The following is a 24281-nucleotide window of genomic DNA, read 5'->3' as shown; positions in this document are numbered from 1 at the left end:
CCTCTTGCCAGGTGACGCGCCTCGCTGCCAACAGTAACAAGTAAACAGAAAATCCCTCTCTTAACTGTGAGATCTCTCCCTCTCATTGTTCCACTGGCTCAGCCAATCACCTCACACCTTTCAATGATGGGTGTGCCTCTCAGTGTGTTCACTGCCATTTTGGCAATGATGTAACCTGACAGGTCAAACCGCATAGTCTACGGCGGTGATGCAGTCAGTGACAGGGGCAAGTCTCAGAGTCAACAACAAACCACACTCAAAGTATTGTGTGACCTGCCAACAAGTCCTCTGCGCTCCACATGTCTCTGAGCTGCTGGACAAAAGACATCTGTGCGTGCTCTCACATGTACGTGCACTGCTGCATCATGGGTATTATCAGGGTATTTCTGCTGTATTCATGCCAGAGGCTGTGAGCACAAACAGTGGATCAGTGACAGTTAGGGCGCCCCGTGTTAAATGCGTGGGTGTGTGTTTTTCTTCGTGTGTGTATGTTTGTTTTTGTGTGTGTGTGTTTGAGAGTGTGTATGTGTATGCGTGCTCGGGTAGACTGCGGTATTGACAGCGGCCCGGCAGCGTGGGTGTGATTCACGAGCCGAGAGGCACAGATCTCATCACTGCCCCTCCCATCCCCCATACCACCCCCAACACCACCTCAGAAGTGCTGCCCTTGCACTGCATCAGCCCTCCCCTCTCTCCCCCACCTCGCCAAAGACTCACCCATGATTGGTTAAGAGGAGGAGGGGGGAAGGGGAGATCATATTCCACTGCCAGGGTTGGCAGCGTAGACGCACAGGCACAGTCACAGTCACAGTCACAAGCCAGGCTTCAGATATAAGGCCAGCAGCTCCCTCCTCCAGTTCCTTCCCCTCCTCCACTATTTGTCACAATGCCTCCCTTTACTCCACCTGCTGATGCTTCCACCGCTAAATCAGCCATAGGCTTTTGTTGATGTAGTGGAGATGCATGCTGGGTGACTGAAGCCTGAGTGTGGCGGGAGCCGTGTCCAATGGTTGCCCGGGAACATGCAGCAACAGGCTGTAAATATCCCACAGCTGGTGCTGGCAGAACACCCTCACAAGGTTGGGCCGCAAACCGAGCCTCGCTGGGTCAGATGAGGGAATTCAGCGGCCCAGTTAGACGCCAGCTCCCCTCCCCAACCCTCCAACCTCGCCCCCATCGGCAGTGCTGTCTGTGCCCCAATGAGAAGCAAGCCCTTTAGACTACCCTTCTTCCTCCCGCCCCTCTAAACCCTGATTCATGCTTACACTGTACCTCCATGCTGGCAACTGCATATGAACTTTGGCATTAATGCCTTCATGATGACAGTGACCCTATGTGCAGATATGTGCAGCTTAAAGGGGCACTCCAGCGATTTAGACACTTTCATTGAGTCAGGAGGTTGAAACAGACACAATTGTTGAAATCAAACCAGCAGAAGTCGACACATCCTGATTTCATTGGACGTTCAGACTCAAAACTGTCCCGTTAAATGTTGTTTCAGGTGATGTTTACAAGGATTTCACAACTCTGATGAAATGAAATGAAATGAAATGATCACGGTGGCAGCTATTTTATCACAAAGTAAAAAAGTCGAAAAGCAATGCTCACGTTACAGAATAATCTGAAGACTCCACACAGGCTTTCCATTTAAAATGTTGTCGTCTCAGCCAAAGCTCTGATAACCCGATGACATCACTAGGAAGTATTTTATTTCAGACTTCACCCTGAAATGCAATAGAATCTAGTGATGGTTGAATGTTGTTACTTTTGGTTTGCAGTAGGACTGCACAATAAATGTATATTTTTTATTAAAAAAAAACAACAACAAAAAACATAAACTTTTAACCCCACAATGACGGGGTTCCTGCTGATCTTTAAAAAGTCTTAAAAAACATCCATTAATCTAAAAATAAGACCTTAATTGGTATTAAAATGTCTTTCAATTGATTAATCTTTCTTCTAAGTCTTTCTTAAAAATCACTAAAAATTCTAAGATGTGGGAAGTAGAATTTGTGAGAATAATTGTTTTCTGACTTTGCCACACAAAATCTCTAAATAATATGTAACATTTTTGGGGGGTATTAAATTTTATTCCCAGTGGCATTATAAAAAAATCTTAAATAAAATAAACTCTGAATAAACACCTTATGAAAGATTGCAGTTTTGCAGTATCAGTAGAAAACTGCACTTTAAAATGCAACTATCTTTTTTTTTAATGATGCTTTTTGTGTTGAGTCTTTAATTTGTTCAATAAAAGAATGTCAGGGATAATTTCCTTTCATTTTGTTAATTCAACAAGCAATTTGTTGTCTTTGAACAGTATACTGAAAGTAGCAGAACTGAGAATGCTTCATTTGTTCATTTATCACAGGTAATATTGTTATCTTGATTTGAGTGTTACTGCATATATTCCCCGTATGGTGCAGCCCTGATCTGCAGCACATTGAAGCAGCAGATGTTTGTACAGAGGGTGTGCTAGAAAAATATATAGCTGCTACTATAACAGTTATTTTCATGACTGATTGCAGATTATTTTCTCGATTAAAAAGTGAGCCTAAGATCTGACCCTGACCTACAGTTCAAAACCCAAACTGGAACGAGTGTTAATCATTAAATATGATAAGATTAGTTTTCTTTAATCTAACTAATTGACTAATAAACTGAATGTTTTATCCCTGTCTGGCACATAAAATTAAGTTTCAGGGTCTTGAACTTATTAATGTTACATGAGTACATGTTGATCTCTTGTTCTTCTACAGCTCAGCCATCTTTGCTCAAAGTCACGTCATCCTGTTCCCGTTCAGCGCGCCACAACCTCAAGCACCTGCTGATTTGATTTCATGTGATTCCCAGTTGTCTGGAGAATCTAACGGCATCGTTTGTCATCTCACGTTTTGCCTATCATGTCAGGCTGGCTTGAGTGAATATTGAGTGATGAATGAGAATTGGTCAAATATTGATCCGCTCAGACTTCAAACTGAGAGACAGATCAGTCATTTTGATAGCCCCCCCGCAGAGGTCACGACTCCAGCAGCTACATGCAGGCAGCTTGCCCTCTTCTTGAAACCTGAGGCCCTGAAGGCCTCTGCAGATCTCCTGCTAACTGATATCTCCATGTTTTTTTGATACACGAAGATATCGTGACATACAACCTCTGATATTTGTTGGACACTTTGATCCAGCGTGCCTGAGAGTGCCATGGATATTTTTAGGAGTGACTGATATGGCCGCGGTGTCTATTCAATAACAAATGTTTGCTTCTTTAAGCTGCATTATTGCAATATTAACGCATCCATTTTAATTAACTGTTTAATAAAAGTGATGAGTTTGGCTGTATTAGATGGTTTGATATGTGTTTAATCACAGTGTCTATTATATCTTACAAATATTCTGCCCATATGTGATTCATAGTGGATGCTGTAGAGTTTGGTTCAGCTCAGATTTTAAACTTTTTAAGTTTCTGGTTATACATGAATTAAAATACGTGATCATCTATTGGCAGGAGCTTGAAAAAAAAAAATTCCTTACTTTTTGGTAATTTAAGTTGTAGCCAGGAGCCAAATGGCTTCCACAAGTGCCAACTGCCACCCAAACATCAGTAAACAGTGATTCATAGGGCAACTTTTTGGAGGATATATTTTTCACAGAAATCCTGCTGACTGTTAATTATATTCTTCTGTTCAGGGTCAGCCACAAGTGTTGAAAGGACATTATCAATAACACTTCAGAAATAAACTGTTACTTGCAGAAAAATTCCACTGTTTTTTCCTTTGACCAAACAAGTTCAGAGAGAGTATGATTTAGAAATTGGTAGTCCTTGGGTAGTTGTTTGCCCCAGGGCCCAGACACACAAGAACAACTTTTGGAGAAGAATTAGCAGCTATGGAAGCTAATTGTTGCATCGCTTCACGTTGCTGTGTCTCAGCTAAAAAGTTGCAAATGAACACACCACAAAGACTTAAGCTGACGGCAAACTGAGAGTTATTTCCTCTCTCAAAGGCGGCGGTTGTCTGTAATTGTCATTAAGAAAAGGGAAACTAGAAGACCATCTTGATGCTAGTTAGCCAGTTAGCACATTAACAACACAATCCAATGTTGAAAGAACAGAGCATATTTACTGTGCACCAGGGAACAATAACACAAACCATCAGGAAACATTTCTGCTAAATAGCTCAGTGGATAAAGAAAAATAATCTGACCTCATGTAACAAGTTTGTTTTGATCTCACTTCGTCTTGACTTTAGCTCAGTGTTTACTTTCCTCATTTCTGTTTTACGTCTCATGCACTGAGCTGAACTGACAATCAGAGTGATTTCATTCACCGACGGCCTCCACTGACGCTAAGTCAACATGCTGAATTGGAATCAAAAGGGTTGACGAGGGTCAGTGGTGTGGGACACAACGTACTGACTAGGGCGACAGATGCCCATCAACAGCCCAACACACTGACGGATGACTGTTGGCTCGGTGTGTCAGGGCGTTTAGTTTGACCGCCTTTTGTGTCGAGAATTTGGACTAGATCTGTAGCTGTGAAATGATATGACCTTCTTGCTGACCTCAAACATAAATCAGTTAAATCTTTACATCCCTACTAAGTAATTTAATCCACTTGCTTTCATCACAGTTGGCATAAGCACATGCATATTATGTCGATGATGTTTGAGACATCTGCAGCATTTGCACTGTGCTCCATCCATTAACCCAAACAGGCCATATGAGTCCAGGCTGTAGTAATCACAGTTTGTCCTGGTGTGGACGGTGCAGCGGGGGTCTACAGTGGTCAGCCTCGGCAGATGTTGGTGCCGAGTGGGAAAAGTGGTGATGGATTTCTCAGCAGTCCTTTGGCACGGCGCCAGCAGCTGAGAACCATCTTCACCCCCCACAACCAGCAGCCCCCCACCGCTGACTGTTATCTCTGTGCTCCAGGCTGCTCTGCTGCCACTTAACACACCAGGGCAGTAAAGGATGGACATGCAGGGAGACACACACACACCGCAAGTGCACAAACAGATAACACATACTTAGGCCTGGCCGATATATTGATGCTTGAATATTGTATTAGAGAATTATCGTGTGGGCATACTGATAATGCTCCTCTAAAACCACTGAAAATGATTTTAGCACCATGACTGACTTTTTTTTTTTTAGCATTTGTGTGCTGTAGGCAGGTGTAGGGTTGGGTCGGTATGAGAAAAAAAAAAACGGTCCGGTTTTTGTAAAAAAAAACGCATCAAGCCGGTAATACCGGATTTTCGCCACTTGGGGGCGCAATTGACTCATTTAAAATAAAAAACCACCTTAGGACAACAGAGTGACAGTAACACGTTGTTTCTTTTATTCCTTACAAATAAATTTTGCAGCTTACTCAGTCAGTGCAAACAAGGGTTGCCTCCTTCGTCTGGCTCAAAGCCAAAGTGTTGCCATAGTGGCGCATTCTTTGATTTCGTCGAGACTAAATTGTCCGCCATTATCGATTCCCCGTCACTATTAAACAAACTCCAGGCTACAGTAGAGGCCTCGGCGCATGCGCACTTGCACCTCCTAGCTCAGTCCCCGCCCCATCCCCCTCTCTCTCCTGCTTGCTGTGCGCTTGGCGAAGAGGCAAACACAGGTGCCCACAGACTCGGGCGTACTACAAGCGGAATGGACTCCGTGTAAAAATGTCCGTGAAAAATCCCCACGATGTGAAAAATACATGCCGAACAGTCTTTTGTGTGACACTGGTGCGCAGAGCGGAGTCCGCGCAGTCGTGCTTTGCGTGCACAGGGCTTGCGGACGTCCACTTTTACCGGGCGGACCTCCGCAGCGTCCGCTCCGCGTACGTTCCACCCGAGTATGCGGTCCGGTCGGTCTAAAAAAAAAAAAAAACCCGGTCCAAGACGGAGTACCAGACCGAATTGGTATTACCGAGAACCGACCCAACCCTAGGCAGGTGGAAACATTTTCTAACAGGTTTGATATTTGGAGCCGGACTAGACCGGTATACTGAATCTCACCAGGTGTCTAACTTGACTCAGCAATGATATTTACTGGAAATGACATACAATAAGCCAATAGTAAGTAGCCTAGCTTGTTATTACTGATGTTCATTTACTAAATACTTTCAGTGTCCTTGTGATCTCTTTACAGCCAGCTGACACCTCATTTAGGTTAGGGTTAGGGTTCGTGCAAATGGTGTAATTGTGGCAATTTTAAAATAAAACATGCAGGTTTGGAAGGCCAAAATTTATGTGACACAACTGTAAAATCATTGCCCAAGACAATCGACAAAAGCAAATAAATAAATAAACCTTGAAAGTATATTTTTAATTCCAGTCTATTTCCGATTTTGTTCTGCTCTAATTATCTCTTGTATCTGACCCACATACTGTACTGTATCAGTCAGGCCTTAGTGCGCACACACACACACACACACACACAGCCACGTCGTCATCTGATTACATCACAGCTCTCCTTGTAAAAGCCAACAGAATGCCATGCAGACTCAAATCACGTCTCACCCAAACACAGCAGTCTCCCGCTGCATTTTGTGGCATGTGAGCGGTTTGTTTTCTGTGTCATGACTCAGTCACCGCCCTGCAGCCTCTGACACAAACAGCTTGTGGCAGAAACATAGGTGGCGAAGTATCAGTAATATCGAGGGCAGTATTAGCCTGGAGGACAGCGAGGCAGGTTGTCAGGAGGAAGGTCACCAGTTCACGAACCTCGCCCGGCTGGGAAAATCTGGGTGACGTGCCCTTTAGCAAGTCACTTAACCCCCGATTGCCCAAGGGAAGCTTGTTATTCTCCAACTGGAGAACACAGCGGTTGTACTGGGAAGCATGTTGTTGCAGAAAAAGAACATCCCTATGTCAACTTTCTCTCCACGAATAAATGTCAAAACCATAATATTGCCCTCGAAGCTTGTGGCTTTCCACCCACATTGGCGGAATAGAAGATTGAAGCTTTGAAATGCTCAACGGCCGTAGCAACAGATGTCAGGGATAATGATGCGATGCAACATTTTCTAACTGTTCTTTTATGGACTAATCTTTGTTGTAGGCTTCCCTGGGGCCATGACCCCATGTGCCCTCTCTAAAGCTTAGCGGACACATTTGTACAGTAATAGTGTCTCTGTTTCTTTTTCATACCATTTTCTAAAGGTCCGTTAAGACACTTTATTTTGTTGCCCAGATTGTGTTTTTGCAGCTTTTATGCTGTTATCCCTTTTAAATAATATCTCTGTTATCTGTACAATTCTAAAACGGCATTTCAGAAAAGATGCTCTACAGAAATGGACTGAAATGATGTGCAAATACTGTGCTGGAGGTTTGGTACTTGTACTAGCTCGATAAAGATGTGCGTGAAAGCAGGGAAGAATCATCACAGAGCTTTATGAAGAAAGAGTTGCCCAGTTGATCCACAGGGATGATACAATTTTCATCAAGTCTTGACGGCTGTAATATCCCAGCATCTCTACTTAAAGACTGTGGAAGTGTAGTGGATGTAGCAGCTGTACTTGAAACATTTGTGCAGTTTCCTTAAAAGCTCTGAATTATTTTGCTCCACTGTGTGCTTTTATGTCCATATTCCCAGAGTCCAGCTGTTCTGTAGAAGAAGAGCTTGTCATGGGCCCCTTGTGAAACAAACGTTTTGAGGCGGTCCCCAGGGTTCTAATCTGGGTCTGCTGTAGATTCCCTAATTATCAGCGTTAATCTTTTCATTGTCCAGAGCCTCTGTGTCACTCTGGCCTGCTCAGCGAGGCAGCAGACACACTCCAGGCCCTCTGCTTCCCATGTGAGAGCAGAGATTCGGCCTGACATCAGACATGGGAAGCGAGCTCCAGCAGCATGAAGGGTAAAAGGTCGAGGCTTGACCACCCCGGGCAGATAAAGCAGCCTTTTCATGTGTGATCAGCCCACAGCCTAAAGACAAATCCCTCAGCGCGCTGCCTTTGAACTTCACTGCAACTGGAGCGAGTCCCCCGCTCGCTCAATGGCTAACGAAGGCTGTGAGAGAGTTTGAACACACACACACACACGTCTTTATTATTTAGCTAAATGATGTTACTAACACCTCTTTACTGTGTGGAAAGGGAAGCAGAATAAGAGGAAATGCACAATATATTGGGAAAAGCAGCTATAACAACGTGATCCACGTAGAATTCAGTGTGCTTTACTGATCTCTCTCATAAAATCTGCACCAGTCAAAAGGGAGGAGATGAAGATGGAGAGAAGCAGAGGAGTTAGACATGGGTTTTAGAAAACGACTGTGCTGAGGGGCCTGGAACCAGATATTAGAAAGATGTTGCCAATGGTTTGTACATTCAGTTCTTGCAGCTCACTGTAGATTTTCCATGTAGAAACCAGCTTTCCACTCTCCTCCATCAGTGCATAATTCATAAGCAACTCATCGCCAAAGCAAAGCCAATTGCATCCACTCTGAGCGAGCGTGCAGTGCAGCGCCCACAGCAGCACAAAAGGAATGTCAGTCTCATGACAGACTATTTCACATTCTTTGTTTGATAAGAATGGATGTAACCAGAGGGCGTTCTTCTTCTGCTGCTCTCCCAGGTAGAGGGAATGCAAACAATGCTGGAGAGCTGGTGTGGTGTCTGTACTCACGCCTTTCCAGATGCTTCAGTTCTGTAATGCTGCCACTTTGCTCCCACTGTCGTGTGTGTGTGTGTATGCTGCACTGTGTACACAGTCTGTATGTATATATAGCGCGCTATTTTTAAAGCTGAACCACAAATAGTAGAAACAGGGCCTAAAACAGTCCTCGCCTGTGTTGCCATTCCTGGGCTGCTGCCGCCTTCTCATTCATTCATGAGTTTGCATGAATTTGCAGAAACACTCTGGGCTTTCTCACTCTGCTTTGCCCTTTTACAATCTGAATTTTATAATGTGCCCATCCTCTGTTTCTGATCAGGCATGGTATCACAGACCACCCTTATTTCATGGTTAGTTAGACGCACGGCTGAATTAGCCACGGCTTTTTACACTCTTCATCTCTCTCTGTGTCACATGGAATTAGGTCAATGTGCAGTTTAAGTAATAAGCCATAATGTTATTACTGGACACAAAACCTCATCGACCAGCGTGTCGTTAAATGCTGAGTGTCGTTGGTGGGAATCTGCCCACTCATACCTGCTGTACTGACACACCAGGAAAGGAAAGAGTATAAAAAATTTGCTTGTCAGTCTCAACAGGTATGTGTTGGATGTTTTGTGTAGCTGACTGTAAATTAATTTCCATCCATGAATTGATAACTGTCACTTTGTCAAAACAGATTATGTTAAATCATTTTAAGGGGTGTAGTGCTACTTGTTTAAGAACTGGAACACACCGGTGACGCATGTGCATAGTTAAGTCATGGCTTAGTTATATAACCACTGTCCTACGGTGGCACGTTTACGAAGGTTAATAAACTAAAACTATTAGGACTGGATATGATATTACGATATGATATGATGAGTTTTCGATGACATATACTGCGATTTATTACCTTTTTTGTAATTGCCAATTATGTCCCTAAATGGAAAATGATGTCAACATCTGTTTTATTTAATGAGATAAAAACGTTTTCAGTCAGTTCATCCCCCATCAGCAGGCCCATACTGAATTTGCGCCTGCAGAATTCTGCAGATTTTAGAAATATAGATGCTGCGTGTGAAACTCAGAATGTTGTCACTGTCTCCTCCACCTCCTTGTGCATGTGTGTGACAATCGTGTGTTGTATTCAGTTAGCATTAAAGTCAAAGTTAGTGGTGTAGTGAGAAGAAATGTCAAAAATAAAATGTAGCCTACTGGTAATAGATTGGCAAATTAAGTTTTGTTCTCTCTGCTCCATATTGAACCTCCTGTTGTAATGGCCACGTGTCCCAAATTATTTGATTGACTTTTCCAACAATTGTTAATTTTTTTTCTTGAAGTATTCATGATTGAATAAAATATCGGATTCAAAGTTTCGACTAAAATCTACTAAGTAGTTCTCTTAGCCTGCTTGAGGTAATTTTAGGTTTTAATGTATTATGTGAGGTTATTTTTGTTCAAAATTAATTGTTATTTTGAAAGGAATATTGTCTGTCACATTATGAGCAAAAATTAAAAAAATACTCAGCAGAATTCTGCAGATTTTCATTTTGGATCACCGCTGAAAACAGTTAAAAAATCTGCAGATTCCGTTTGGTCCTGTCCAACAACCTTTTTCAACAAGAGGCTGTGACACACCGTCCACCTCAGAAACCACCAGGGAAAGTGCAGAGGGTGAGGCTAACACACCTAGCTATACTACAGCTGCTGCTGATTTAGCAGCTACAGACAAGCACAAACGAGAGAAGACCAAGAAATATTCAAAGAATGATCTCAAGTGCAACTAAAGAATAGAATTAGAAGTAGAATATATGTAGTGGGGGGTCCCTGGTCTGAAAAATGTTAAAGACTCCTGCACTAGATATATTTTGCTGCAATAAAAAAGTCATTAAACGATCTTTTGTGTCTCACAAGGCTGTCTGTACACTTGGAATAATAATACAGCTAACTGGCCAATATGTTTAAATAGCTAACTAGTTCATGTCGCCATTATGGATAGGTGACACACAGTCATTTAGTGTTAGCTAGCTCACATGATCGCACAAGGATTCATGGGTAGTCAGGGTTAGTCGTTCACCAATGTAGTGCACTGTAAATTTAATGGGTTTTATGAATAGGCAAATTTATCTTTGCTAATAATATGTTGGATTCATGTTAATGTGTATATAATATATACACATTAAATATATAAATATATAATTTAACTCCCTCTGCCTGTCAAAGATTGTCGCCGGCAGCTACTGCCAACTTTCAAGGTCAGCAACGCTTAAATGTCAGTATAAATACTTTGACCGTTCCATTTGTCTGTGTTGGCTCTCAACATGACACAAGTGATGACTGGATCCTGAAGCGCTTAGAAAATCTGTATATGAATTTCAACCAGTTTATGAGAACTGTAAATATCCTACTTTACTCACTTGGATAAAAAAAGTGGCTGAGCGTCGTCACCGTGTGCTGCCGCAGCACTACACAGTTTCTGTTAAACACAGAAACCAAAACCTGTTTCCTGCTGAGAAGTGAGCACGGACCAGGATGGTGTTTGGAAACAGGGGATGTGTGGAGTCCACAGACTGGGTGGCTCCTCTCTGCCTTCGATTGGGGAATCACATTCGGCGTGTCAGGCGGCCCTGGCCGGGGCAGCCGGTTGCCGCGGGCGACCAGCAGATCAGTGATGTGGCGGTGATGCCTCTAATGAAGCTGACACAGCACAGCCTCCCTCCTCGCGGGCCCCTGAAGGCCTCCTGCTCTGCATGTAGCACCACAACCCCCCCCTTCCTGTTTCAGCCCAATGTGCTTCTGATTTGATGGCGCCTCAAATGCATTGCTGCATCATTTATTCTCTCGTTGTATATAAAGGGTCAAGGCAAATACGGTGTTTAAAGTGGGTCACAGTATACAAACAAAGCCTGTCTCTCTGTCTCTCAGTCTGATGAATGCCTCTGTGTTTTTCAGGAGCTGCCCAGCTGAGGTGAAGGGGAGGGCAGAGGATCCCAGTTCAGCCTGAGTGTGGATGACCTGCCCCCAGAAACAGGACCATGATCTGAAAAGGACGCCTCACACCGAACCCCATTTTTTCCTCTCCTCCTCCTCCCTATTTTTTTTCTTTCTTTTTTTTTTTTTTTTGTTTGGATAAATCTACGAGGTGACAGCCTCTCTGCCTCGCTGCTTCTATCAGAGTCAGCGTGCACGGAGAGGACAAACTGAAAGACATTTAAGGAGGAAGAAATACAGCGACAGCCATCCGTGACCTCTGACCTCGCCACTCCCCCTTGCCCCTCCCACCGCCACACCGGAAACATGGGGAGGAAAAAGATTCAGATTCAGAGGATCACTGACGAACGCAACAGACAGGTTAGCACCAATTAAGGGAGCCAAAAATATCTGAATGTGTAATTACTGTCTGATTTAACTCACCTCAGTGATCAGCAACCTGATTAGAGCGAGACAGGTGACAAATTGAAGCTTTGACTGTCAAGACAGCGAGAGATTCAGCTTCACACAATACACATCGGTTTGGTGCCGCTCAGCAGCACGGTTAGTCAGTTACTGAGATAAAACTCCAGGTTTTATCACAATGGCGTCCATTGTCGAGCTTTAACCTCTTAAGATCCCAGCTTTTGATTGGTATACATCTTTCATTTCTCCTAGCTATTTGAGATGAGGACCTGATAAGTATGAAAAACTCGTGCATAAATAAATTTGCAATTAGGGCTGTACCTGAATTATGTTAGTCAAATTAGATTTGGCTGTTCAATACAAATATTCCCCGACTCGTTTTCCCCCCCCCATTTAGAGTTTTAAAGCTATAGTGCGTAACTTCTGTCGCCTCCCAGCGGATAATGCGTTATTAGAACAAATAAGCCGGCAATTCCATGTACACAGAGTAACACTCGCCACACACCGTGTACACAGAGTAACACTCGCCACACACCGTGTACACAGAGTAACACTCGCTTCACACCGTGTACACAACGCTACACAACGTGGCGAACACCAGGCTGCTAACATTACATTACGTTCATAGCACCATTTCCAAGAAAATAATAAAGTACTAGGTCCAGTACATGTAACAGCAACACATACTACTCATAATATAATTATAAACCAAGTCACTTACTTATCCAACAGCAGCAAGGCAACATCCGTGTCTGCCCTCAGCCCAATTTCTTCCTTCAGGGCTCTCCACCGAGGAAAAGCGACGCCAATACAAATCCTTGTTCCTTCTTTGCTAATAGACCTTCAGCCAAACGTCCAGGCTTTTTCTTTGTGGTAGGATCCACTTCTGAACCGTGTCTCTGCCGCTTCTTTGGGTTCTCCGCCATGTTGCTTTCTCTTTCTACCTGCGCTCTACCTCTTGCTATGAGACTCTCCGCTCTTCCTCCCCCTCCCTTCTTGTTGTAAGGTAAAACGCAGCATTTCCTGTGCGCCAGCGCGGGAATGTCGCCGGTTGACACGCAAAGTAAAAATGATATACATTGAAAGATACCGCAAGATGTTAGAGGAGCCGATCGGCTTAATCAGCATTGTGTCATCTCCTCTAGTAGTGGCTTGGGTGAAACAGACATTTACGGACCTGTAGAAGTTACGCACTATAGTTTTAAACTGTTTTAATGGGGCTCAGCGGGACGTTCAGTGTTACAGCAGCATTCACGTAATATGGCAAACAAGCTAAATGCGCTAACAGCAGATCGGAAGTGTGCAACAACATTTTGAGGTCAAACAAAAGTCAGAGACTGTGTCATATTAAGTATCTGTGAGATGTAAATTCACCACTTCTAAGCAGAAGCGAGAGAGATAGATAATGTTATCTCATAGCCTTACAGTGCAGAGTCTCTCCTCCTCTGTGCCCCTGCAGCCTGTACCAAAGAGTATCGTGAAAGTCAAGAGCGCTCACTCCACAGGAAAATCTGGAGACCAAAACATTCCCGGAGATACACTGCACAGTGCGCTGACGAGCAAATAAAACCAAACAAATAAAACAACCGCTCGACTAATCTCTGACTTTCAAGGGGAAGCTCTAAAAGGGTGCAACATTTGTTCAATGCTTTGTAACTGTTTGAGTTAGCGGTCACTGTTCAAGTCTAAGAAGGTTCAAAACTGCCTGAACACGGCTGTGCAAAAGCAAAATTGAACTCTGTTGTTTCCTCGCTCCGTATGCCGAACTAGGAATGTCCCAGGAATGTCTAATTGGTCTGTGTGAAATGCTGCAATAATACAAGTCTTAAGGTTCCCAAACAAGACAATAATAAAGTCCCAATGTCCTCAAATGTCCTAATTCAGCTTGTTACTGATGCTAAAATTGGTCAACTTTGTTGCCATATCAAACTACAACCTTTATTAATCATAAGTACACCAGTTTCCATCATAAACTTTGATCAGTTTTGTACCTTGTCCACTTTTGTGATGGGATCGGCTACAGACTAACTGTGCAGAGACGGCCACCATCTTGTTTTTACACTGATTAGTGTATTGCGCGACCACTAGACGCCACAAAAAAGTGTCCACAAAGGAGGACAACAGGTTTAACTTTAGCAGAATGAAGAATAAGGTGCAGCAATCCCAAAATGTGATGTCCTCGTATAAGGAATCAGGGTAATGGGAGGTTAAATCACATACTTATCCAATAAATCTGATGCTTAACTAGTTTGAACTTCCTGTGTTACAAATACTCCTGTCATACATCCTGCCCAAATCTAAGAAAGGATCATTTTCACTCCTCCGCAACTAAATTCCATTGTGGTGACAGAAAAATGTAACTCATGTGCTCACAGATTCCCACAGGAATCCTTTCTGTTTTTACATGTCCCATGTAGCATGAAAAACCTATGGTTGTTCTCTCAGCAGTTCCACAACACAACAGTATAATAGCGTCGTGTTTTATGAGGCTCATATGACTCCGCTAAGCAATCATGTTTTTTTTTTTTTTGTCAGACCTCCCCCTCCCTCCATACAGTGAAAAAGAGCAAGAACGTATGATATTCCCCCTAAAAAACAGCCCCGGTCCCTCTGGTTACATCAGTGGTATTGTCAGAGAGGATGAAAGGGTAAATGATCCATCTAAAATGAGTCAACTGGTAAATGGGCTTCGCTCCATTGAGCAGATTGAGTAATGGATTTGACGTGCCCACCTTCAAAAGCAGCGAGAGAAGAAAAACAAGACGGAGCGAGGCAGAGGGAGAGAAACAAGGTGCCTGGCTGAATGAGACCTGAGCAGTGTGAGAGCGAGCTGGCCGTAGGGTTTGGAAAATCATCCTCAGTTTTCTTCTCATCAATCTTAGCAGGTTGCATTTCCATAAAGGAGAGCAAACGGTGCCTGCAGGGGGTCAGCGGAGTATGATGGCTTGTTATTCATCAGTACACAATTGGACATAAAGAAGGAGGAGGAGGGGGTTGTTTCTGGTTGGGCAGGCTCTGGTTAATGGAGCCAGCGCTTGTATCAGGTGTGGAACAGTTTGTCAATAAGGTGATGCCCTCTGTGGTAATACATGGCCACAGTGTCAGAATCAAAGATTACTCATTGACCTCGATCAGGCGATAAACCAGCAGCGAATGGTTCCTTAATCACAGCAGCGAAGTGAGCGGGCTGATGTTACTCTGACGCCTGTATTGAACCAAAACTGCACTCAGCATTTACATTCTACATCTTGCTCTCTGCTTATCGGATACTTTTTATCCAGAGCAGTTTACACAGTGAAATATGATTCAAGTCTGCAGTGTTTGAAGTGGAACACAGTATTAAGCCGCCGAAGAAATAAGTGCTTTCTACACGCTTGCTCTGTGTTGCTTCAGCTAATGAACAGTGCAGCTACTGAAAGGAAATCAAATGAATTTTGGAGTACATGCAGCCCGTCACCCTCCTACGTGTTGATTCAGAGATGCTGCCATAAGCTCCACAAAATAAACAGCGTTCAGAGTGTGGGCCCCGGCTGGAAACCTGACAGCAGCTCAAATACCACATTTCTTACAGAGACAAAGGAACACGAAGAAGGAGAACAGTGAACAGGACTGGAAACGTTTCGATTGATCTGATGGATTTTTTTTTGCATTTTCGGGGTAGTATTTTCAACATCAGAGATAACAGACAAAGGGTTAACTTTTTCTTGACGCTGTGAGGAGAACAACAGTTTTCCTTCCAGAAATCAAAGGTATAATCTATTTAATGCCAAGTCAAAGCTGTACAACATCCAGCACAATATAAACGGACATCACATGTAGTTGCAGAGTGTCAGGAGGCATTTCAGGCATTGAAAAGTCTCATTTTCTTTTTTTTCCAAACTTTGTTGTTATTGATTTTACACATAATTACAAAAATTACAGTTATTGTTAGAATTTATGACCCGACCTGTCCAGCAAGACGGGAGAAAGATGTGATTTGCTGTCAGTGGTGAGAGAGAGAGCGTCCAGAGGCCAAAATGGTGTCCAATTTGGGAACTGCCCATTGGTCCGACAGCCCATTGGTTCGACATCCCATTGTTCGGACCATATTAAACCCATTGTTCCGAAGTCCGTTCCGAAATCATCATGATGCCCTGTGGTTAAGGTCTGGTTAGGTTTAGGCACGAAAACCACTTGGTTATGTCGAACCAATGGGCTGTCGGACCAATGACATGGACCCGTCCAATGTGAACTCAGATTTTAAAGGAGGAAGCCACAATCACATTTGTCGTATAAATCGAGGTAGAAGATAGAAGAGGTGAATGCAATAAGGCTGTCAGTGTTACCAGATGAGTAGAGTGAGCCTCAGTAACGAATCATGATGGAGAAGCCTCAGTCAGAGTCCTGCACAGGTCAAAGCTTCACCCGCCTGCACCCGTTATTAAACACACACAGGCTACAGTCACTCACATTAAGCTGAGTTCTCCATTCTTGAAATCCAAATCAAGTGGAGGAGACGTCTCTTTCACTGGCTGCACTTGATGGCAGGATGTTGAAAACATTCAATCACTGCCAGGTTAGGCAACATTTTAGCATGCTCCTTGCACCACCATAAAACCTCAAAAAGATCCTCCTTGGGTGTCTTGAATTCCATGTAGGCTGCTGCCTCCTCCTCGGGCTGCAAAGTGTCATGGCTGGAGTCCTCCATGTCGGTGACGAATGGGACGATGGGGTCAAAGGTTCAACTTGTGTCGTTAACTTAAAAGATAAAAGGAATTGCAGCTTGATAATAATGATTTAGTTGTCAAAATATCTGAAAAGTAAAAAATATATATTTCAGTCAGGACCACTTAAGTCAAAGAAAAGTTTATTTCCATTTGCAGTGTCATATTTGAGGGTATGGCTCTGTTCTGGGGCCTCTCTGCTTTCCTTGTTTGTGCATGGAAGGGCAGAGAGAGCACACCTCCCTGCCCTTCCATGCGCAAACAAGGAAAGCCTAAGGCAGGGAGTGCAGCAGCAACGACCCCCAGGAACACATTAGAGCAGCTCCAATAACAAACAGAAATGACATTGATAAGTCAGACACAGCATGAAAAGGAGGAGCTGGAGTGGAGGCAGGTTGCAGAGCAGCTTGCAGAGGAAGCAGCAACAGTAGGCAGGTCAGAGCAGTTTAAATAGGGCGCCCTGAAAGAGATTTGCCAATTGGTTGCATAGGAAGGAATCATGTGATCTATCAGCTGACTCCTTTCCATCAATCAGCTGCTCCATCAGTTGATTGTGCTGTTTGAGATCAGCTGATGTAGCTGGGATGTGAGCTGAGCTTGATATCGTGTCCTAACTGAACTAACACTATGCTCAACTTTTGTTCCCACCCGCTACTCTACTCTACTATTTTTTTTAAACATTGTTATCCTCATATCTCAGCCAATAATTTAAGATTCTTATATTTGTCGCCCAATAATTAAACAGAATATTTGGTAGTGCCATCCCAACCAATGGCCCGGGCCTCTGTGAGATCTGACGTCGTAACCTAAGATACTTTAAATCCAAACAAATTCCAAGATGAGGCCATCTAGAGGGGAAGAAAGATCAGTACACACTGGAATAAGTCTCAACCATTTTCTGTATGAATAAAGTTTGGTGACTGTTGGACAGACTTGGTGAACATGGAACTCTCCTGGTTGAATCATCGGTACAAAAGATGGTTCTTTCAGAAAAAGAAGTCAAAGGTTCAAGGCTGTGTACATAAAAACATTAAGAGAGAAATCAACTTGACTTCCAGGAAACATTTCACAACTTAGAATTATGTTTTGCCTTCGCTAACATCAAACTGAAGTTAAAAGGCCCAGACGCAGCGACCTGACACTAGTGCCAACATAAGCCAACTGCTGCGTCGCCTCACGTCAACCGCGTCTCGGCCAAAAAGTTTCACTCGAACACGCCGCAAAGACTACAGCCAGCAGCCAGCCAGCACGTACGTTCTGCGTCTGCGTGAATGGAAAGGACTTGTATTAGCATTTATCGCCATTAATCATTAAAATGTGTCCACAAAACAAGACCGTTTTGAGATCGTTTTCTGTGTTTGTTGACAGCAGATCAGTTTGAAATATTGCAGGGAGCAAAGGAACAGTCAGGAGGAGCCACAGTGAGCTGCAGGTGACAGGCTGCACACCTCCAACAGCTCCTTTCACTGTGCCCTGCTCACAGAATGATAGAAAAAGAGCCAATTATTGCCCAACTTCTTTATTGATATGACAGTGGTGTGTTTTGCTGCCCTCAGAGCTCCGTCACCTGTAGTGATAAACCACATTTATTACCACCGGTAACTGCAGGTGTCGCCAAATCAACCAGGACTTTGAAATCTTCATCTGGGAGAAATTCTTCCGTTAACTTTGGAGCTCCACACTCCCCATATGGCTCTGCAAGTCTGTAGTTAAGATTTATCTGTCACAACACACAGAAAAGTGATGCTCAAAAGGCAGGCAGCCTTTCAAAGAGGTAGTAGAGAGTAGATTTTTTTCAAGTTAAAATCAAGTTACATCCATGATGTTCGCTTTCTTCACCACTAATGCCTTCAAACTGAAACCAAAGCGCTGCGTGGTGATGATCAGTATCTGGTCTGAACTGTGTGAGCGAGTCTGTAAGCTAGCAAATGAAAGGGAGGTTTTTGCTACAGGAAACAGCGAGAGGAGGTTGTGGTTGTCAGTGGTGGTTTCCTCATCCATCTGCCACACAACCACAACCTCGCCAAGACACACAGTCTCACACACACACACACACACACACACACACACACACAAATGAAACCGCTCGCCCCCTTTCTTTCGTTCTTTCTCTCCTCACTGTGGATGTCTTATTCTTCAGTTGCCATTGGTTACCTGGCAATTCTGTTCTTAATGTCAATTACCTCCAGCGTGCTTATCCTTTGTGGCAAACAGGGGGATCGAAACGGAGATCCAAAGTCACTTCCCCGCTGCCCACTTTTTCTAAGAAGAAGAAGAAAACCAGTTTTTTTTCCTGTTACTGAGATGTTTGGAGTCATTTTGTTTGTTTTCGGTGCTGGTGGGTGACCTTATAATTTGTTAGGAGAGCAGTTGTTGTTATTTGCAGAGGCTTGTCTCTTCATCACCAACCGCTCTCGTCATCCTGCACAGCCGTAATTTCCTCCCTTTCCAACGTCGCCACATAATTTATCTGCTCATTCTGTGAGAGAGAGAGAGAAAGGAGGAGAGGAGGGGGAGATATGTAGATAGACAGAGAGATAAAGATGGGGGGTGGGGGGAGGAGGTGGTGAGGGAGGTAAGATGATGGTAGCAGTGTGTGATGAGGTGGGAAATGGGGGACGGAGGGGAGGCAGGAGGGGAGTCGGTTGCCCATGGATACGACCCCGATATAATTTGATTTGTGGCAGCAGGAAGCAATGAGTGAGCGAGCGCGAAAGGAGGGAGGGGGAGGATGGCGGGGGGAGGATGTGGAAAGAGAGAAGAGAGAGGAAGAAAAAACGAGGGCGAGAAAATAAGAGACGAAGGAGGAAGAGGGAGACGAAGACAGAGAGAGAAGGAGGGATGAGAGAGGCTTAAACATGTCGGGCTCTGGAGTAAAAAGGAGCAAGAGATATGAGAGATGGAGTGATTGTGAGACAGAAAGATGGAGAGATTGACGGTCTCACATGGCTGCTTTTGCAGCTTTCATCCTCGATGTCTCTATCTTATCTCTACCCCTCTATCTTTTCCTCTCTCTCCTTCCTTATTCAATTCATTTCAATTACATTCAGTTCAGACCTGCGCTGCAGGCAGAGCAGTCAAAGAGCCACAGTCTGTATCAGTGCAGGTAAACCTACAAGCTCTGCTTCATCGTTTTAATATCAGCGTATCATTAATGCATTGATTTGTGAACAGTATTATTACAGCACAGTGTGTTTACCAAGAATAAAAAAAGACCTTAGAGAGCGTTAGCATCCAGCGGCCTCTGAACAATTTTTACTTTTAAGGCCCCGACACACCAAGCCGACGGTCGGCCGTTTGTAAATGTTGGGCCATGTGTCCTGCACTGTTGCCTCTTGATTCAGCATGTTGAACCAGCAATAGCGATGGTGAAGCCCGTTGGTGAATAAAATCTCACTGATTGTCAGTTCAGCTCAACACACAAGAACAGAAACATAAGTGAGGAAAGTAAACAAAGAGCTAAAGTCCAGAGGGAGTGAGACCGAACAAACGTGTTACATAAGGTCAGGGTATTTTTCTTTATCCATTGAACTCTTTGGTTTGTGTTATTGTTCACTGGTGCATGGTAAATATGCTCTGTTCTTTCAGCATTGGATTGTGTTGTTAATGTGCTAACTGGCTAACTAGCATCATGACGGTCTTCCAGTTTCCCTTTTTGTAAGACGAATACAGCTGTTTAGGAATTTTCTTATCTGCTGTTAAGAAGAGTTGTTTCCTCTCGTGCAGTTGCAGAATGTACGTACTGGTTTGCCGTCGGCTGTAGCCTTTGTGGTGTGTACATGTGCAACATATTTGCCTGAGACACAGGTGACATGAGGCGACACACCAGGGGGCTTTTGTCGCCTCTAGATCTTTGAAGTCAGCTTTGTGTGTCTGGGCCTTTAGGGTCAATATGTTGTTCACTTGTTCTCAAGACCCAAGACAGATGCTGAGTGAAAATGTCAGCCTTCAGGGTCAAGGGGTCTTAGATTACATAACTTAGTGCAGAAACTTCCACGAATGCTGCACTTCAGGTCCCGCCCCCTAATCAATTGTGTGACAACACTTTCGTTGGACCAGTGGGAAAATGTGTAAACTTGTTTGATATTAAGCTGAACACCGAACAGGGCCAGGATACTGAACTTACCAGGTGTCTCACTTAACTCAGCGGGAACATAATGACACCATGTCCAAACAGAAAACGAGTGTCTGACTATCGCATTGCATTACGTAACATTGGAGCTCTTTGTCCACATTGAATCTATTAAATATGCATTTCTGTTTCATCATATAAACATCATATAAACGAACCACATAGCTTTGAGCTGTGAGCTCGAGATTAGACTAGAGACATAACTACTTAAAAGATGGGTGAGTAGCCTACTTGCTATCTTCCACATTTTATATTGTGATATTTACTGAAAATGACATGATTATATAATATCGCCAACAGCAAGTAGCCTAGCTTGTTATTAGTGAGGGTCTTTTAGCTTACCAGGAACTTTCAGCTCTCTGGTGATCTTCCTCCAGGCAGCTGCCCCCTTACTTAGGTTTGTGCAGTAAAGTAAGGAATCATATAGATAAGTCTTCATTTAAACTTCATGTATCAGCCGTTCTTTATCCATTGCGGCACACTCAAAGCGAGCAACAAGAATAGAAACACGGCGTCCAACAGCTCAAAATGGCGCCTGCATCCTGTGGAGACGCCTCATTTGTCGGCTTCAAATCCAGAGTGTTTTTGTTTAAGTTTTCTTCAGAGACTAACACTGCAGTGTCTCCTCTTGTCACCCCAAAAAACACACAAACTTTAAGGTAAACAAACACAACATGCGCCGCTCTGGCCTCCTTACCTCTACTGGAACGTGATCTCCTTCATGTTGCCGTGCTTTGCTCACAGCCTGTCAGACTTTAGTGACTCCGTTGGTCCATTTATAAACATAATATTATATTAATCATGTTGTCAAATTGCTTAGTACCAATGCAGTATGAGTTGGATTTAACACTGGGGCTGATGATGTAGGCTACTTTTTAATTTGCCAGAACGTGTCATAATGACAAATGCTGGTTCAGCCAGTTTGCATAAAATCACACTGGTTTAAACTCGTACACCAGACCAGACCGGCAAAACCAGAAATCGACCCAAATCTACTCCACAGGTGTTTTAGCCCTTAAAACTGATGGAAAATGTGTTGATACACTCGTGGGTGTGGCCGGAAGACCGTCCCGCTCTCTGCCCCTTTTAACACTGTCAGATAATTCCAGCATCCCATCTGTGCACACACACTTTTCACTTTGTATTTCTGCCATATCAAACACCAGATATTGTATCGGTACCTGACGCTTCTCCTTCTCTCCACGTCTTAATCTTTCTCTCCCTCTGTGTGTGTTTGTGTTTGTGCGATCCTGTGTGTTTAATCCAAACAAAGCCAAATCTCCCTGGATTGTAAATACCAGTTGGTTATAGCAGGGAGGCGCTTCTAAAGCCAACCAGGAGACAACAAGGGACCCTGTGCTTCAGCAACACTCCCAGTTCTGTTCCGCTTGTTCACAACTGAGGGGGCTCGCACAAGTGTGTGTGTTAGGAAGAGAGAGAAATAACGTGCGACAGAAGGAGAGTGTGGAAAAGAGAGCTGGAGAGAGTGTGTGACACAGAGAGACGGAGAGAGAGCATGGAAAAGAGCATAACAGAGTGTGAAAAAGACGAGGAGAATGAGTGTGACGAGAGAAAAAAGCCTGCGTGTGTGTGTGTGTGTGTGTGTGTGTGTACTTGAAAGGGAGCATGTTTAGACACTCTGTCTGGAAGTCTGTTTCCTAAAGCACACATTACTTTCATACAATCAATCCTGTTTTGTCCTGAATACTCCCTGCTGAAAACTATAGTGATTTAAGGTGTTGAAATGCAAAAAGCCCAAATTATACGTCTCTCATCCGGGAGGATGATCTCAAGTTTAGCTTTAAAGGAAGAGTTCAGCATTTAGGGGAATATACCTTTTCACTTTCTGGCCAAAATAGAGATAGAGTCCCTGTGAGTCTGACGATAAGATTGAGGAAGTCACTGCTTGGGGTCAAGTAATACTCCGACACATAACTCACTGTTAACCTGCAACTTATCATTTTGACTTTTTGGTTTTTGCACACAAAAAAAAATATGACTGATAATTAATGAGCTTTAAATCCAGTTCAGACCAATGATTCATGACGAGACAAAACTGTTTTAGAACGTTGCAGAGAAAAGTAGCAGCGGTGTGAACTGGCTGATCTGAGCTTGACTCATGTTCGATTGGTGCGGCAGGTGCTCCGTCCCTGCCAAGCCCTCTCTTTCTGTCCTCACGGTGTGCCGGTGTCAGACGTTGGGTCACTGCTGTTGCTCGCTGTATGTGCTTATGCCCCGCCCACACATCATTCTCATTGACTGATTAATTGGCGCTGCTTCTTATATTATTGTGGCATATTGATTATGAATACAGTCCATCAGATGTTTTACGTTTTTCCCCATTTCATCACTACTACAAATGCAACTGTAGCCAGTATCTCACTATCACTAAACAGTGAGCTAAAATATGTTTCTGAAAACATTTTAGTGAGGAACAGTAACATAATCTTGGTTTTTATTTAATCAGCACTGCTTAGCTTTACAGGATGATCTGAGTTTGGTGTGAGAGGGGCAGGTTTCTTTATAGATCCGCTTCAGTACTCTTTGTAGAGTTCAATTAACAGCCAGATGTTTTGCACGATCATCTGGCGGATCTGGATGACGCTGGCAAATGAGCAGGGAGATCTGGTGGCAGGTTGGATGGAGGGAAGTTTACCACAGTTCATTTACACACACTACCCACGCTGTTATGATACAAAGCTGTTTTAAAATTGGCAAAGTATCCGTTTAACTGAAGCCGACAGGCGTAGTAGCATTTTGAGACGCTTTAATCCAAGTGTTTATTGTTTATCATGATTTTTTATGGTATTGTGGTCATCTGATAACAGCAGCAGAAAGAGATCCGACTGACAACACGTGTCGGGTGTGAGCAGCTTCAGTCAAACACAGAGTCAGCCATCACAGAGAGATTTGGAGAGAACAGAAACAGTTGGCTTCTCTGTCGGTGAAAGTAAGCCAGGCGTGTTTGTGAAGGTTTAATGTCTGATTCAAGTGACTGTTTGTTTTCAACTGAGCTGATGAGGTTTAGGTTTAATTTGGAGAGAAAAAGAAAGATAGTTATCAGTCTGTAAATGTTTGTAAATGTTGTACATTTTCCACTTGGTAATGCTCACACCCTGTCGTCCCGCAAGAAATGTCTGGCCCCTGTGAAAAAGAAAAGCTCTGACAATAAGTATGTGAAGTCTTTTGCGTGTCCCTTAGACTCTGGGCCAGCTCTGGGCCCAAATCAGCAAACATCCAGGGCAAAGGGGCGGCTTCAAGACATACTTTGCTTAAAACGAAATGTCAAAAGTGTGAGGTAATTCTTCGTGTTCAGTGAATACTGTTGTCATGAGTATCATTAATGTGAGACATGTGAGGATGAGGCAGATTGCTGCACTAGAGAAGAAGATTTGTTTTAGAAAAATACAGATTTAAATGAGATTTTTTCAGCATTTTAAACATTTATAATTGATTAAAAATGAATCTTTCCCCTCC

The 24281-nt window shown here is 43.5% G+C and overlaps 1 protein-coding gene across 5 annotated transcripts in view; it reads left to right on the top strand.

The window, feature by feature from the left end:
* mef2d (myocyte enhancer factor 2d) overlaps positions 1 to 24281 on the top strand; it is a 218889-nt gene that overhangs the window by 4738 nt on the left and 189870 nt on the right. For all 5 annotated transcript variants that reach the window (XM_050046168.1, XM_050046169.1, XM_050046167.1 and 2 more), the window contains exon 2: positions 11526 to 11924. In XM_050046168.1, coding sequence (XP_049902125.1) covers positions 11871 to 11924 — 54 coding nt within the window. In that variant the 5' untranslated portion in view covers positions 11526 to 11870. The remainder of the gene's footprint in view (positions 1 to 11525; positions 11925 to 24281) is intronic.

Source organism: Epinephelus moara, chromosome 6, assembly GCF_006386435.1.
Source record: "Epinephelus moara isolate mb chromosome 6, YSFRI_EMoa_1.0, whole genome shotgun sequence".
Taxonomy (NCBI): domain Eukaryota; kingdom Metazoa; phylum Chordata; class Actinopteri; order Perciformes; family Serranidae; genus Epinephelus; species Epinephelus moara.
This window is presented reverse-complemented; position numbering and strand designations above follow the sequence as displayed.